The following is a 14,110-nucleotide window of genomic DNA, read 5'->3' on the forward strand; positions in this document are numbered from 1 at the left end:
AAGATGGGTTTGTTTTTGGCTTGAAGCTAAACTTGCACGAATCCAAACCTACATGGCATTTTAAAAAAATTAAATTATATGATATAATATATTTTTTATCGTTATAAATATTGAAATGTTTAGAATCCATTCTTACAAAATTTTGAGTCTTTTGTTAGTCTTCTAAAAATAAAAATTCGTGTTACTTTTTGACTCATATAGGTTTGTGCAGCGTGCATCACACACTCTTCTATTGATGGTTATGTGAGTAGTGATTTTTAGGGGTTAAAAACCTATCCCACAAATTTGTAAATCCTTTTTCCTTTACCTCTTTTTTCTTTAACTTTTTTTCATCTTCTTCAAATTTAAATAAATAATTTCTTTTTTAAATGTTATATTCAACTACGATGTCAAACCCCTTCTTATTAATCTTGTCATCTTCTTTTTCTTTGAATTCATCTTCCTTTCGAAAATCTAACTAACACCTTTACTTCCAAACTCAACATTATGAATACCAATTCAAATGTTCTATTGGAATCAAATGTTGCCAACAAGCTCAATTCGAAATTCATCTCTCTCATCGTGGAGGGCATAATTGGTGACAAGGAAGGAGAGATTTGTGCACTACGGCAGTGGTTAAAGTTACCGACGAGAAGAGTGTTGAGGGAGGCCAATGCAGATGTGGAATGATGATGACAAGGATAGACTGATGAAATTAGAAATAAAAAAAAAAGTTTTTTCAAAGAAAAAAACGAGATGTATTTAAAAGAATACTGGTTAAACAAGTTTCCCTTCTCTAGTCTCAAACTTGTAACCTGATAAACTTGTTTCATTATAGTATAATTTATCTTTTTATTTTATTGATGTTTTGTGTTGTTTTAATTTTTTATTATTTTTTTCTTCCGGTTAGTAACCTGTTATTACAGGTAAGTTTTTGTTCCTCACCGGTGGTATAGTTTGCACGTAGATAACTCCATTATTTAGGTGATTATCAACAATGTAGCCAAGGTGCGGAGACTAAATATCATCTATCTGTATTTTGCATTATTGGTTTTTCTTGTAACAGTTGACCTCAAATCTTCGATCAACTCCTTTGATGGAATTCGCGTCTTCTTCATCACCCTTCTCAAAATCCAAAACCCAATGGATGTACGATGTGTTCATCAATTTTAGGGGAGAAGACATCCGTAAGAATTTCGTTTCTCATCTTCATTCTGCCCTTTTACATGCTGAAGTCAAAACTTTCCTTGACGACGAGAATCTACTGAAGGGAATGAAGTCGGAAGAACTGATCCGAGCAATAGAAGGGTCTCAGATTGCAGTAGTTGTTTTCTCCAAAACCTATACCGAATCTAGTTTGTGTCTTCGTGAGCTTGAAAAAATCATTGAAAGCCACGAAACTCGTGGCCAAAGAGTTTTACCCATATTCTACGAAGTTGATCCTTCCGATGTACGTCAGCAGAAGGGTGATTTTGGAGAAGCCTTGAAAGCAGCTGCACAAAAAGGATTTTCAGGAGAACATCTGGAATCTGGGTTGTCGAGGTGGAGCCAAGCCATCACAAAAGCTGCAAACTTGCCTGGTTGGGATGAGAGCAATCACGAGTAAGACATGAATACTTTATTTGAAGCTTACTATATTATTTCCTAATTGATGACCATTCTGCCTGTTTTGTAATTATTATTGAACTTGAAGGAATGATGCTGAACTAGTGGAGGGAATTATTAACTTCGTTCTTACTAAACTAGACTACGGCTTGTCTATTACTAAATTTCCTGTTGGATTAGAATCCCGCGTGGAAAAAGTTATTGGATTTATTGAAAATCAGTCCACCAAAGTCTGTAAGGTAGGGATATGGGGGATGGGAGGATTGGGTAAAACTACCATTGCCAAAGGCATCTACAATCGAATTCATCGTTCATTCATAGATAAAAGTTTCATTGAAGATGTTAGAGAAGTTTGTGAAACGGATGGCAGAGGGGTTACTCTTTTACAAGAACAACTTCTTTCAGATGTGCTAAAAACAAAGGTCGAGATAACAAGTGTAGGGAAGGGAAGAACTATGATCAAGGGGAGACTTTGTGGAAAAAGGTTGCTCATTGTACTTGATGATGTGAATAAGTTTGGCCAATTAAAAGATCTGTGTGGAAATCATGAATGGTTTGGTCAAGGAAGTGTATTAATCATTACAACTAGAGATCTACACCTACTGGACCTACTTAAAGTTGATTATGTTTATGAAATTGAGGAAATGGACGAAAATGAGTCCCTTCAGCTTTTTAGTTGGCATGCCTTTGGACAACCAAAACCAAGAGAAGACTTCAATGAACTTGCAAGAGATGTAGTTGCTTATTGTGGAGGATTACCATTAGCTCTTGAAGTCCTTGGTTCTCATTTAATTAGTAGGACAGAGACAGAGTGGGAAAGTGCATTGTCAAGGTTAAAAATGACTCCCAATGATCAAATTCAGCAAAAATTAAGAATAAGTTTTGATGATTTATATGATCATATGGAAAAACATATATTTCTTGACATATGTTGTTTCTTTATTGGTAAAGACAAGGTCTATGTTACACACATACTAAATGGATGTGGACTACATGCTGATATTGGGTTAACAGTTCTCATAGAGCGTAGCCTTGTAAAAGTTGAAAAGAATAACAAACTTGCAATGCATAATTTGCTACGAGAAATGGGAAGAGAGATTATTCGTGAAGGTTCAAGAAAGAAACTTGGGAAGCGCAGTCGTTTGTGGTTTGATGAGGATGTAGTTGAAATTTTGACAGAGAAAACTGTAAGTACATTCTTTATATGCACTTGAAAGTGTTTCCTTTCCATGTGCAATACATGTGTGTTTTGGATGAGCCTCATGCATGTACTTTCTAATGAGCTAACAATTAATAGAAATTTCTCAATTTGTTTTTCTTTGCTCTTTTCATCACAGGGGACAGAGGCTATTGAGGGATTGGCTCTGAAATTGCATTCAAACAAAAGATATTGCTTCAAAGCTGATGCTTTTGCAGAAATGAAGAGATTGAGACTGTTGCAACTTGATAATGTAGAACTCACTGGAGATTATAGGTATCTTTCTAAGCAACTGAGATGGATCTCTTGGAAAGGATTTTCTCTAAAATACATACCTAAGAGCTTTTATCTGGAAGGTGCAATTGCAATTGATTTAAAACACAGTAGTCTTAGACTAGTCTGGAAAGAACCCCAGGTATATATTACACATCATTTTCTTTTAAAAATCATAGTTTAATTAGAATAGTAATGATTTCCACTTACCACTATGTCATTTTTCATTTTCTTCTCTAATCTTTTGTCAAAAAACTATCTTCTTGTAGGTTTTGCAGTGGCTAAAATTCCTCAATCTTAGTCACTCCAAGTACTTGAAAGAAACCCCCGACTTTTCAAAATTACCAAATCTTGAAAAGCTCATTCTCACAGATTGTTCAAGTTTGCTCAAGGTACACCAATCCATTGGAGATCTCCAGAATCTTCTATTTATAAATTTGAAGGACTGTAAAAGCCTAAGTAATCTCCCCAGATCGATATATAAATTGAAATCTTTGAGAACTCTCATCCTATCTGGTTGTTCGAAGATTGACACATTGGATGAAGATATAATGCAGATGGAATCCTTGACAACACTAATTGCTGAAAATACTGCTGTGAAACAAGTGCCCTTTCCAATAGTAAGTTCGAAAGGCATTGGGTATATATCCATTTATGGATATGAAGGATTTTCACATCATGTTTATCTTTCTATCATGCGGTCTTGGATGCTACCAAAAATGAATCCCCTATCTTGTATTCGCTCGTTTAGTGGCACTTCATCATCTCCAATTCCCATGGACATGCAGAATAAAAATTTGAGTGATCTAGCACCACCAATTTCAAATTTTCGAAGTGTTGTGGTGCAATGTGAGACAGAGATTCAACTATTTAACCAAATAAGAACAATTCTAGATGATGTGTATGGTGCAAATTTTAGTGAATTAGAAATAACATCATATACATCCCAAAGTTCAAATCATTCCGTGAAGTCTTATTTGATTGGCATTGGAGATTTTGAGCAAGTCTTCATTTCTCTCAGCAACAGCATATCTGAGGTTCCTTTCTTCATCTTCATTTACATACCTTCACTAATCATTTTAGCTATTAATTATTAGAACATGAAATAATCCTGATGAAATATCCAGGAAACTTCAATACTCACCTTTTAGAACCATTCCCTTCTATAATCACATGGCTTCATGTAAAAATACCTTATTTTAATCTCAACAAGTCAAGTGATCATGCTCATATTAAGCACTTGAAATTGGAATTTACTTCAAGTTTCTTTCTGCAATTTGCTTCTCATTGGTTCAATTCCCATTGATCATAAAAATAGGTATATATACATATGTTGAAAGACCCCTATGACGTAAACAGAGATGCATCCTAATGATCACTCATCAGCTATTGATTTATACACAAGACTATTGACCAAATTTGTTTGAACGAATTACCAGAACTATGATCTAATTTATGCGGAAACTTTGTTATTTCCTTAGAAATGCCAATTAATTTTGTAATTTGGAATGACAAAATAAAGATTGAAAAAGTCTGCATGAATAGTACCAATTCATAAATGATTAAGCTATTTTTCTCATGCTACAGGGATTGGCAACCTGTGAGTCTTCTGATGTTTTTCTCCCTGGTGACTATTATCCGTATTGGTTGGCTCATACAGGTGAGGGACAGTCAGTGTATTTCACTGTGCCCGAGGATTGTCGCATAAAGGGTGTAACTTTGTGTGTTGTTTATTTATCAACCCTCGAAAACATGGCTACTGAAGTTCTTATTGGTGTTTTAATGGTTAATTACACAAAGTGCGCCATCCAGTTTCACAAGCGAGAGACTTTATTTTCCTTTAATGATGTAGATTGGCAGGGCATAATATCATTTTTTGGACCTGGAGACAAGGTGGAGATTTTTGTTATTTTTGGGAATGGATTGGCGATCAAGAAGACAGCTGTGTATTTAATTTGTGATGAATCCATTGAAATGGAAATGACAAAGATTGAAATGGACATGGAGCCTTCACATTTGTATTGTGATGATGTCATTGAAAAGGACACGGAGCCTTCTAATTTGTATTGTGATGATGTCATTGAAAAGGACATGGAGCCTTCTCGTGAGCAAAAGAAAGTGACAAAGAATGAGAGATTAGTACGACTCAACAAAATTTTAAAAAAATATTTTCCAAGAAAGTAGAGTTTTGAACTAATTTTTACTGGGCATGCCAAAGTCATTGTCTAGGATTTTGGAAAGTGCCAAAATTATGTACTTTTAGGGTGTTTTTAAGTCATTTTTCTTGCTCTTACCTTGATTTAGAAGGTTGTTGGGACAAAGATTGCTTTGTTTCCACTATTTTCTGAATTTAAGTTTAGTATTTTGATTTCTTTGTTATATATTGTAGTAATTTATCCCATATTTTTTTTAGAAAAAAAGGGTCTGAAGATGGAGAATTTATCTTGGGGAGCAACTATGATGTGTTGAATCTTCAAACGGATCAACTTGGTCAACAAAATTCTGGAAGAATAAAAACTGGCATATGGTCAAGCCAAAATTTCATGGCTGAGTGGATTTACACTTGAAATGGAAATGTTGTTTATGTATTTTTAGGTCTAACCCGTGAATATAGATAGATTCTCCCTCCCTTTTGCTTTCATCATTGTAACAGTTTGCAACTTTTGTACTGTTTTTGTGTTTTCTTCATCCATCTTCTTCCCCACCATGGATAATCCCATGTCGCTTATTGTCATGAGTGACTAAGTTCTCTTGTTGTAAGGGATAAATGTAATCATTTCTTAACTCTCATGCATCTTTTGATATAAATGATTATATATTTCTCATATTTTTGTTCTATATAGCATTTTGTCTCTTTACTTAAAGCTTGTTGTAGATTGGCCACCTATGAAATGATTTTGGGAACTGGAAAACACTTTTTTTTTTGTCTTGAATTGAAACAAAATGTCCAAGAGACTTTTTAGGAAAGATCTTTTGGTCACAAAGCTTAAAACTAGTGTCTTGTTAAATCTTTGTGGTATTTTGGCTTAGGGAATGTATCTAAGGCTCTCTTACCTAGGGAATTAGGATTAAGAAACTTTTATTGACTGATTTTAACCTGAGCTTAAATGAAGTATGTATGACACATTAATGTGAAATGAGAGTAAGGATTTGGTGAAATTTACCCGTGCAACGTTTTCTACCAATTATTTTATCATCTTTATTGCTTTGTTTTCACTATTACAAAATATGGATATAACATCGATTTTAATCAAAACTGATGTTAACATAAGTGCGATAACATTTTTGTAAATAAAATGTCGTTGTTAACTGATGTTAATATCTATTATTTTAAAATCAATGTTGTGTGTGCTATCTTAACATCAATTTTTTATAAAATCGATATTATGCGCTTTCCTGTTAACATTTGAAAACCTATGTTGTCAATGTTATATTTTTTCTAATATGATGTCATTCCTTCCCCTTCTTCAAAAGTTCTCTTTCTCTGTCACCTAAGACCCTTGAATTTTTTCTTGAACCATTAAAAGTTTCCTCTCTCTGTCACCATTATTGTCATTGTAGTGTCTACCACTTCTCCATCATTGTCGTCACAAGTAGCCTTTAACCTAACTGTCACTATGTAGTGGGGTCTACCATTCCACTGCGCCACTCTTACGAACTCCACCATGTCACTCCACTGTGGTGTTTGCTACTCTGCCACTGCCTTACCCGCAATGACACTTCGTGTCATAGGTGAGAAATCCCTTTGTGGTTTTGTTGATTATTTTGCTAAGTGTGCAATGAAAATCCACCGAGTGCCTTTGAAGTCTTTAGAAGTTCAATTCAATCTAATTGATTATATTTACTAGGTTGATCCTCTTTTTTTCTTCCCAGAACTTTTTGGTTCCTTAAGTGATATTTTAGCTTTTAATTGCAATTTTGTCAATGATTGAAATGAATATTGAAATAAGATGTGTGTTCAAATTGCATGCCTTAATTTGTTTTAGATCTTTTAGTTTGCATCAAGTGAATTAGTTCAATAACCACAATGCAATAGCTTTTAGCAGACTTTCTTACATTGGATCCATTTAATAGTCCATTGGCATCGAGTACGTGAGCAAGAGTAAGAAACTAGAGATAGAGATTGCAAAAATTTTCAAAAAGATGTTGGAAATATGTCTTAGGTAAAGGTTTGTGTAGCTAGCTTTTGGTTGCTAAAATGGTTAAGGCCTTAGGTGGTAGGAGGAGAAGAAGAAAGTGAAAATTAAAATAAAAGAAAGAAAGGAAGAAGTATGTGGAGTTGATATGGGCAGTGTTTCACTGAAAACCAGGGAGCATAAAAGGAGACTTTAAAGGATTCAAGAAATAGAGATAAGAAAGTTTTCTTCCTCATCTATCAAACATTAGATGATGATGCGTTCTAGAAGATTTCTTATGCGGCATTTGCTAAGGAGGCATGGGATAAGCTTCAAACCTCTCACAAAGGAGAAGACAAAGTAAAGAAGGTGAAATCTAAACTGATGAATGCAATACAACAGTCGCAAATAGAAATAGTTGTTTTCTCCAAAAGCTATACTGAATCTACTTTGTGTCTTGAGGAGCTTGAAAAAATCATTGAATGCAATAAATTTTAAGGCCAAGTACTTGTGCCCATATTTTATGATGTTGACCCATCAGATGTACGCCATCAGAAGGGTGCTTTTGGAAGAGCATTAAAAGAACTTGCACAAAACAAATATTCAAGAGACCATGCGGCAGAAGTGTTGTTGAGGTGGAGCCACACACTCAGCAAAACTACAGACTTTTGGGGTTGGGATGCAAGAGAGCAAGGTTGTTAGACTCGTGATTCTACGTAGAATCGTGAAGACTTCGTAAACTCGACTCGTAGAATCGAATCGTAGAATCGTAAGAGTTTACTCAAATAAAAAAAATATATTAATAAAAATACAAGTGAGTTGAAACTAGAGATGTTCTGCATACTTCAAAATTGCCTTGCATTGTGGTGTGTTCCAGCTTGTATTGATTTTGTTAAAAAATAAAAGTGAAACATCAAACATGTATGTTTCACTATGTGTAGCGTGTGTACAATGTACTGGTACTGGAACTATAACAACACCAGTGCAAACAAGCTGATTATGGTTACAAAAAGAAGTTCCTTTTCTATACACATCCCCTATATATTACTAGAACCACAGTCAATGAACTTTGTAAATTGTTCCTTTTAATGCAACCATGTTTAGGAAACCAAGAAGGAATGGTCCCAAAACATCATATGCAAATAACAAGAAAAAAAAATTTCTTTTAGTTTGTGTGAATGCAAACAATTTGATCTAACCAGAGTTGTTCAAATGAAAGCCATAACTAAATCAGACTATGTGGTTTTTATGTTCAACTTATCTTAGAAAATTCTAGGCAGGAGAAAGTATGCAAGATTTTGACAATTTAGTTTTCCATATGATATATGGTGGGCTGACTTCCATATCAATGCTTCTTAGCTGAACAAAAGATAATCGCATATGTATTTGATTACGAACAAAGATTATGGTTACTAACACCTACGATTAGAGAATTCACATATGTATTTGATTATGAACAAAGATAATCACACAAAAATCATTAAAACCGAATCCATCTAAGCAGTGGAAGATGCACAATCAACCAGTGGAAGATGCACAATTAAAATCGAATCACACAATCAACAAAGATGCACAATTAAAATTGAATCACACAAAAATCACTAAAATGCTTGCTATTAGGTCAACAGTAAAAAACTAAAAACCCAAGACCTCATAGTGGAAGATGCACAATCAACTAGAGGCATCTAACAGCTCATGAGAAGCCTTGCAGTTGCAGGGGAAGGGAACACCACGATGCGAGTTAGATCATGAAAGGAGAGGACTCAAAGGAGAAATTACCTTAGCATGGTGACGTGAAGCAAAGCTTGGAGTGCGAGTGAGGACCAGCGAGGCAGCGATGACGACGGAGGACCAGCAATGACGAGGACCATGACTGAGGGCCAACGATGATGATGCGAGTGAGGGGCAAGGGCTTTCAAAGCAGAACAACGGTGAGTATCTCAGCTTCAGCACAACATGGAGTCGCGACTCGCGAGTAAGGGAGTAGCTTAGCTTCAAAAATGACGTCGTTTCGAAAATTTTGTAAACCCGCAGACTCATCACAGACTCGCGAGTCTACGCTAAATCGGACGAGTCTACTCCGGTTTCGATTCTACTTCCGATTCACGAGTTAAAGCGCGATTTTAACAACCATGCAAGAGAGTACAACAGGTAAATCTATCAATTAACATTATATAGTTTCTTGCTTCTTTTATTTGAGGCTGAATATATAAAGCATATTTTAAGCTTATGATTTATCTTTGGTATGTAATACATGACTATTCTGTTTGTTTTACAATTATTATTGAACTTGAAGGAATGAAGCTAAACTAGTGAAGACAATTTCTGAGAATGTTCTTACTAAAGCACTACAATGTCTTGTACATCACCGAATTTCCCATTGGATTAGAATCACGAGTACAGAAAGTGACTAGATTTATTAAAAATCAATCCACCAAAGTTTGAATCATAGGGATATGAGGAATGGGAGGATTAGGTAAAACTTCTACTTCCAACGCCACCTACAATTTGTTGAAACGTGAGCCACGACGGGATTGTGAAATAATAAATAAATAAATAAATTGTTTTTCAAAAAATAGAAAACCTGAGGAGTTGTCACCAACCTTTATTTAAGAAAAATGTCATAAAAACCAAAAAAGGATAAAAAATGGTCTACGGTTTGTGAAAAAGAATTCAAGAGTCGTTTACACACAGAGAAGGTGTTAGCATCCCATGCGTCTGTCATGAAGACGACAACCTTTAATTGAGTGTGCTAAAAATAAAATGACTTTTAATTATTTATCTCCCTTAAAAACATGAATTATATTTTGTTATATTATTATTTTTTATTTATAAAAGGAAATCATATATTTTTTTAAAATGATTTGATTTTTTTAGTTTTTTTTGTCGATTTGTCCTCACTCCTACGTATCCCTGGGGTGCAATGAGGGTATCAGACGTAGTTCTTTGTAGAAAAAGAGGTTGTGTGTTGGGTTGATTTTATTTTTTTATTTTTTATTTTTGAAAGATTTTGGTTTTGTGGTAAACTTTGTAAAGTTAACCAAGTCGGAGACCCAACATGAAACTTACAAAATTTACTCACACTTTATTGAAATACCGCTAAACAAGTCGGGGATCCAGCATAGAGTGCGTGTAACATGAAAAGGAGAATTACGCGATCATTTATTTGAGAATGTTACCAATTTTAGAAGAAAAAAATTAGTTTTGTGGTAAATTTTCTGAACTTAAGCAAGTTGGAGATCCAACATGTCATTTACAAAATTTACTCACACGTTATTGAAACACCACCAAGCAAGTCGGAAACCCAACATGAAGTGCACAAAGCATAAGCATATACTAAAAAATGCTAATGCAAATTTACAAAAATAAATAAATAATTGTCATAGTGGTAGGAAATCAAATAGATAAAATGGGAATAGAAAGAGGTAGAATAGAAGTGGTGAGTACACTTAGTAATTAAGGATGCGAAATTGAAACGTGGGAAAAAAATGATGAATAACGAGATATTTACAATATAATATTAAATAAACTAAATAACAAGGCAACAATAAAAATAAAATCAAATTGAAGAATAAACAATAGATATAATAAAGAAATATAATAAAATAAAGAGTTATTCACTAATATGTATAATTGTTTTTCTTTTTCCTTTTTTTTTGTCAAAGTCATAGGGTTGACTTTGACTTAATTAACACTGACGAAGTATTGACATGCTAGGCCTAGTCACTATCCTAAGTGGCAGGGTGCATATATAAAGGAACATGGTGTAATGATCAGTAATTTTATTTCACTTCACAAGAAAATGGGCTAGGCCCAAAATGAAAAAAAGGATGCATGTGTTTAAAAACGGGATGTAAATAATGTTTTCTATTTTATTTTAGATTTTGCAAAAAATGAGCAAGACCCAAAATGAAAAAAAAAGTGCACGCATTAGAAACAGGTGAAAATAACATATTTTATTTTATTTTATATTTTACAAAAATGGGTAGGCTTAACACAAATAAGGTGTGCATGTACTAAAAACTGGGTGTAAATAATGTTTCTATTTTATTTCAGATGTTACAAAATTGGGCTAGACCCAAAATGAAAAAAGGTGTATGTATTAAAAATAGGGGTGTAGACAACAATTGTTGTTGTTGTTTTTTTAGGGTTGGGTTGAAACCGCGTCAGGACAATTCGGCCAACCTGCATTTAAGTATCAGGGTTGAAGAAAACCTAGATGACCTAGCCTCCAAACGATGCGACAACTGGGGAACCACCAAGGAAGGTGGTGCGCCCTCCTCTCGATGCCACTGGCTGGCAATTAGAGAGAGCCATAGGGGCAGTGACGACGCGATGGTGGCGGAGGTGTTGTTGGAGGAATGGTGGCGCACACGAAACAAGAAGAAAAGAAGAAACATAGGTAAATGAGGAACATGTAAAAAAAAGGAAACAAAACACAATAACAAATGAAAAAAAAATGTGATTAAATCTGCAACAAAAGAAATAGCACAGAACGAAGCAGCATCATGATAAAAAGAAAGAAGACACAAGAAAGCTTGGATAAGAGAAGATAAGAAGGGGAGAGGAAAGGAGGAGAGGGAACCGTGTGAGAATGAGGGAATGAGGGGTTACTTGGTGACCCCTCTCTCTTCGCTGATGACGTGACCAAATGGCACGACGTGATTGGTTCATTTTTGTCCCCGAGATCCATGCCCTCTCCTCTTGAGCATTTTTATGAGACTTTTCTCTTTTTCCTTTTATGCACTATGTTGTCTCTCTTGACCTAATGAACTCTTTTTAAGAGTCCAATAGGTCACACAATTTATTTTTTAAATTATGTTTTCTTCCATTTTTTTCATTGTTTTTTTTGTAATGTTCTTTTTTTAATTACGTTTTCTCCCTTTTTTATTGTTGTTTTTTTCTTCTTTTTTTTGTACTATTCTTCTTTACCTTTGTTTTTTTATGTAAGCAATAATGCATCCTAATGATTTGTTGTTGATATACACACAATAAAACTACATGAGTTAACTAATTTTTTTTTCTCTAAAAGAAGATTAATTTTTAGTTCCTAAATAAAAGTTTAATTAATCAAAGTCCCACAATTTTTTTCCATTAATGTTTTTGTTTTTAAACTTTTGTTTTACTTGTCAAGGTTTTAATACTTTTAGAAATTTCAGTTTTTATAGTCTTCAAACAAAAGATTAAATCCATTATTTATATTTATTTAATGAGATTTGAGGGACTAAAAACCAAATTTCAAAAAATTTAGGACTAAAAATTTAATTAATTCAAATTATATTAACCAATCTTTGTTAATTAATTACCATAGATGTGCTTTAATTTATGCAATGCGTTATTTTCTTAAGAAATTCCATTGTAATTTGGAATGTCAAAATAATAATGGAAGAAGTCCATTAATATATTACAATTGCACAGATGTAGGCTTTTTGTTTTGTTCATGCTATAGGGCTTGGCAACACATGAGGATATTTTTCTCCCAAGTGACAATTATCCTTACTGGTTGGCCCATACAGGTGAGGGGCCCTCGGTGTGTTTCACAGTGCCAGAAGATTTTTGCATGAAAGGAATGGCTTTGTGTGTTGTTCATGTATCAACCCCTGAAATCGTGGCAACTAAATGTCTTACTAGTGTCGTAATTGTTAATTGCACAAAGTGCACTATCCAGATATACAAGCGAGACACAGTCATTTCCTTTAACGATGAAGATTGGCGGGACATAATATCACATTTGGGAGCTGGAGACAAGGTGGAGATTGTTGTGACTTTTGAACATAGATTGGTGGTAAAGAAGACAACTGTCTATCTCATCTATGATGAAATGGAGCCTGTTATGAAGGTTTAGAAAGAGGAAGAATGATAAACTATGAAGCCCGGATACGTGAAAAAAGGAAAATTATTGGTGTCGCACCCGTATCCGACACCGATACTCCACGGATACGGCCGGATACGTATCCTAGGAGTATCCAATTTTTATTTTTTATTTTTTATTTTTTAAAATACAAGATACGGCTGAAATACGGCTTAGATACGGCTTCCTAAGGCTAGACACGGCTTCAATATGACTCCAATACGGCTCAGATACAGGACTGTTGAGCAGCTTGCAGATCCTCGGACACAGCTTTTGAAACGCTGCCACCGGCACCGCCTCCCCTCCTCCGCTGCCACCACCACACTCCACCATCTTGGCCATGCACACCGCCGCCCCCGCCTGCACCCCCTTGTTCTGCTTCCCCATTGCCTCGAACAGCCCCACCACTGTCCCTACACCTCCTCCGCCACCCCCCTGCCATCTCCCTTCAAATACTGCGTGGCAAGGGCGCCCATGGTGTCGCGACAGGCGTTGCGGATGGCAAAGTCAGCCCCTTGGGTGCTTCATTGTGTGAAGTGAGTGAGTGAGAGAAAAAAAAATGGTTTTGTTGAATGAAATTAGAGAGAGAAAGGTGGAAGAAGTAAAAGTAATGTGTGAAAGGAAAATGTGAACTGATTTGAAGGGGAGTGAGGGAGGTGGAAAGGAATGGTGGATTTGTGAGTAGTAGTGATGAAAAAAAAAGGTGGAAGACAAGTTTTGAAATGAAAATGATGGATGAGGTTTGTTCTTTTCTGGTTTGTGTTTTTGTTAATTCTAAGTCAAGGGACAAGGGCATTAATGCATTATTATAATTATGGGAAAATGGAAATAATTTTTAGGTACAACAAACAACGGGTTCTTCGAATATTATTTTTATATTTTTTAAAATTAAATCACAATTAAATAACCCAAGTGTTGTGCGAAATTGTTTTAAATAAACAATAGAAAAGACATATCTAGATTCTTGCTAGAGTAGAAAGATACCCCAGGACAAGGTAGGGGATCTTAGGGGTGTAGGATGGGGTAGGGGTTACTGTGTTAGGGTAGACAAGGTCAGGGATCTAAGGCTAGACATATCTAGATTTTTTT

At 35.0% G+C, this 14,110-nt stretch overlaps 1 protein-coding gene across 3 annotated transcripts; it reads left to right on the forward strand.

The window, feature by feature from the left end:
• The first annotated feature begins 963 nt into the window (after window positions 1-963).
• Window positions 964-5,893, forward strand: LOC114406355 (TMV resistance protein N-like). 3 transcript variants are annotated; one of them, XM_028369043.1, is made up of 6 exons: window positions 964-1,581; window positions 1,673-2,771; window positions 2,922-3,197; window positions 3,325-4,092; window positions 4,643-4,715; window positions 5,469-5,893. In XM_028369043.1, exons 1-6 carry the CDS (start codon window positions 1,076-1,078, stop codon window positions 5,522-5,524), a joined length of 2,778 nt encoding a protein of 925 aa, XP_028224844.1. In that variant the 5' UTR covers window positions 964-1,075; the 3' UTR covers window positions 5,525-5,893. The 3 variants fall into 3 exon arrangements, with proteins under 3 accessions (XP_028224844.1, XP_028224843.1, XP_028224842.1); XM_028369042.1 differs by having other exon boundaries at window positions 4,643-5,194; window positions 5,469-5,882; XM_028369041.1 differs by having other exon boundaries at window positions 4,643-5,882.
• Window positions 5,894-14,110: the final 8,217 nt, after the last annotated feature.

The sequence above is a fragment of the Glycine soja genome, chromosome 3 (assembly GCF_004193775.1).
Source record: "Glycine soja cultivar W05 chromosome 3, ASM419377v2, whole genome shotgun sequence".
Classification (NCBI taxonomy): Eukaryota; Viridiplantae; Streptophyta; class Magnoliopsida; order Fabales; family Fabaceae; genus Glycine; species Glycine soja.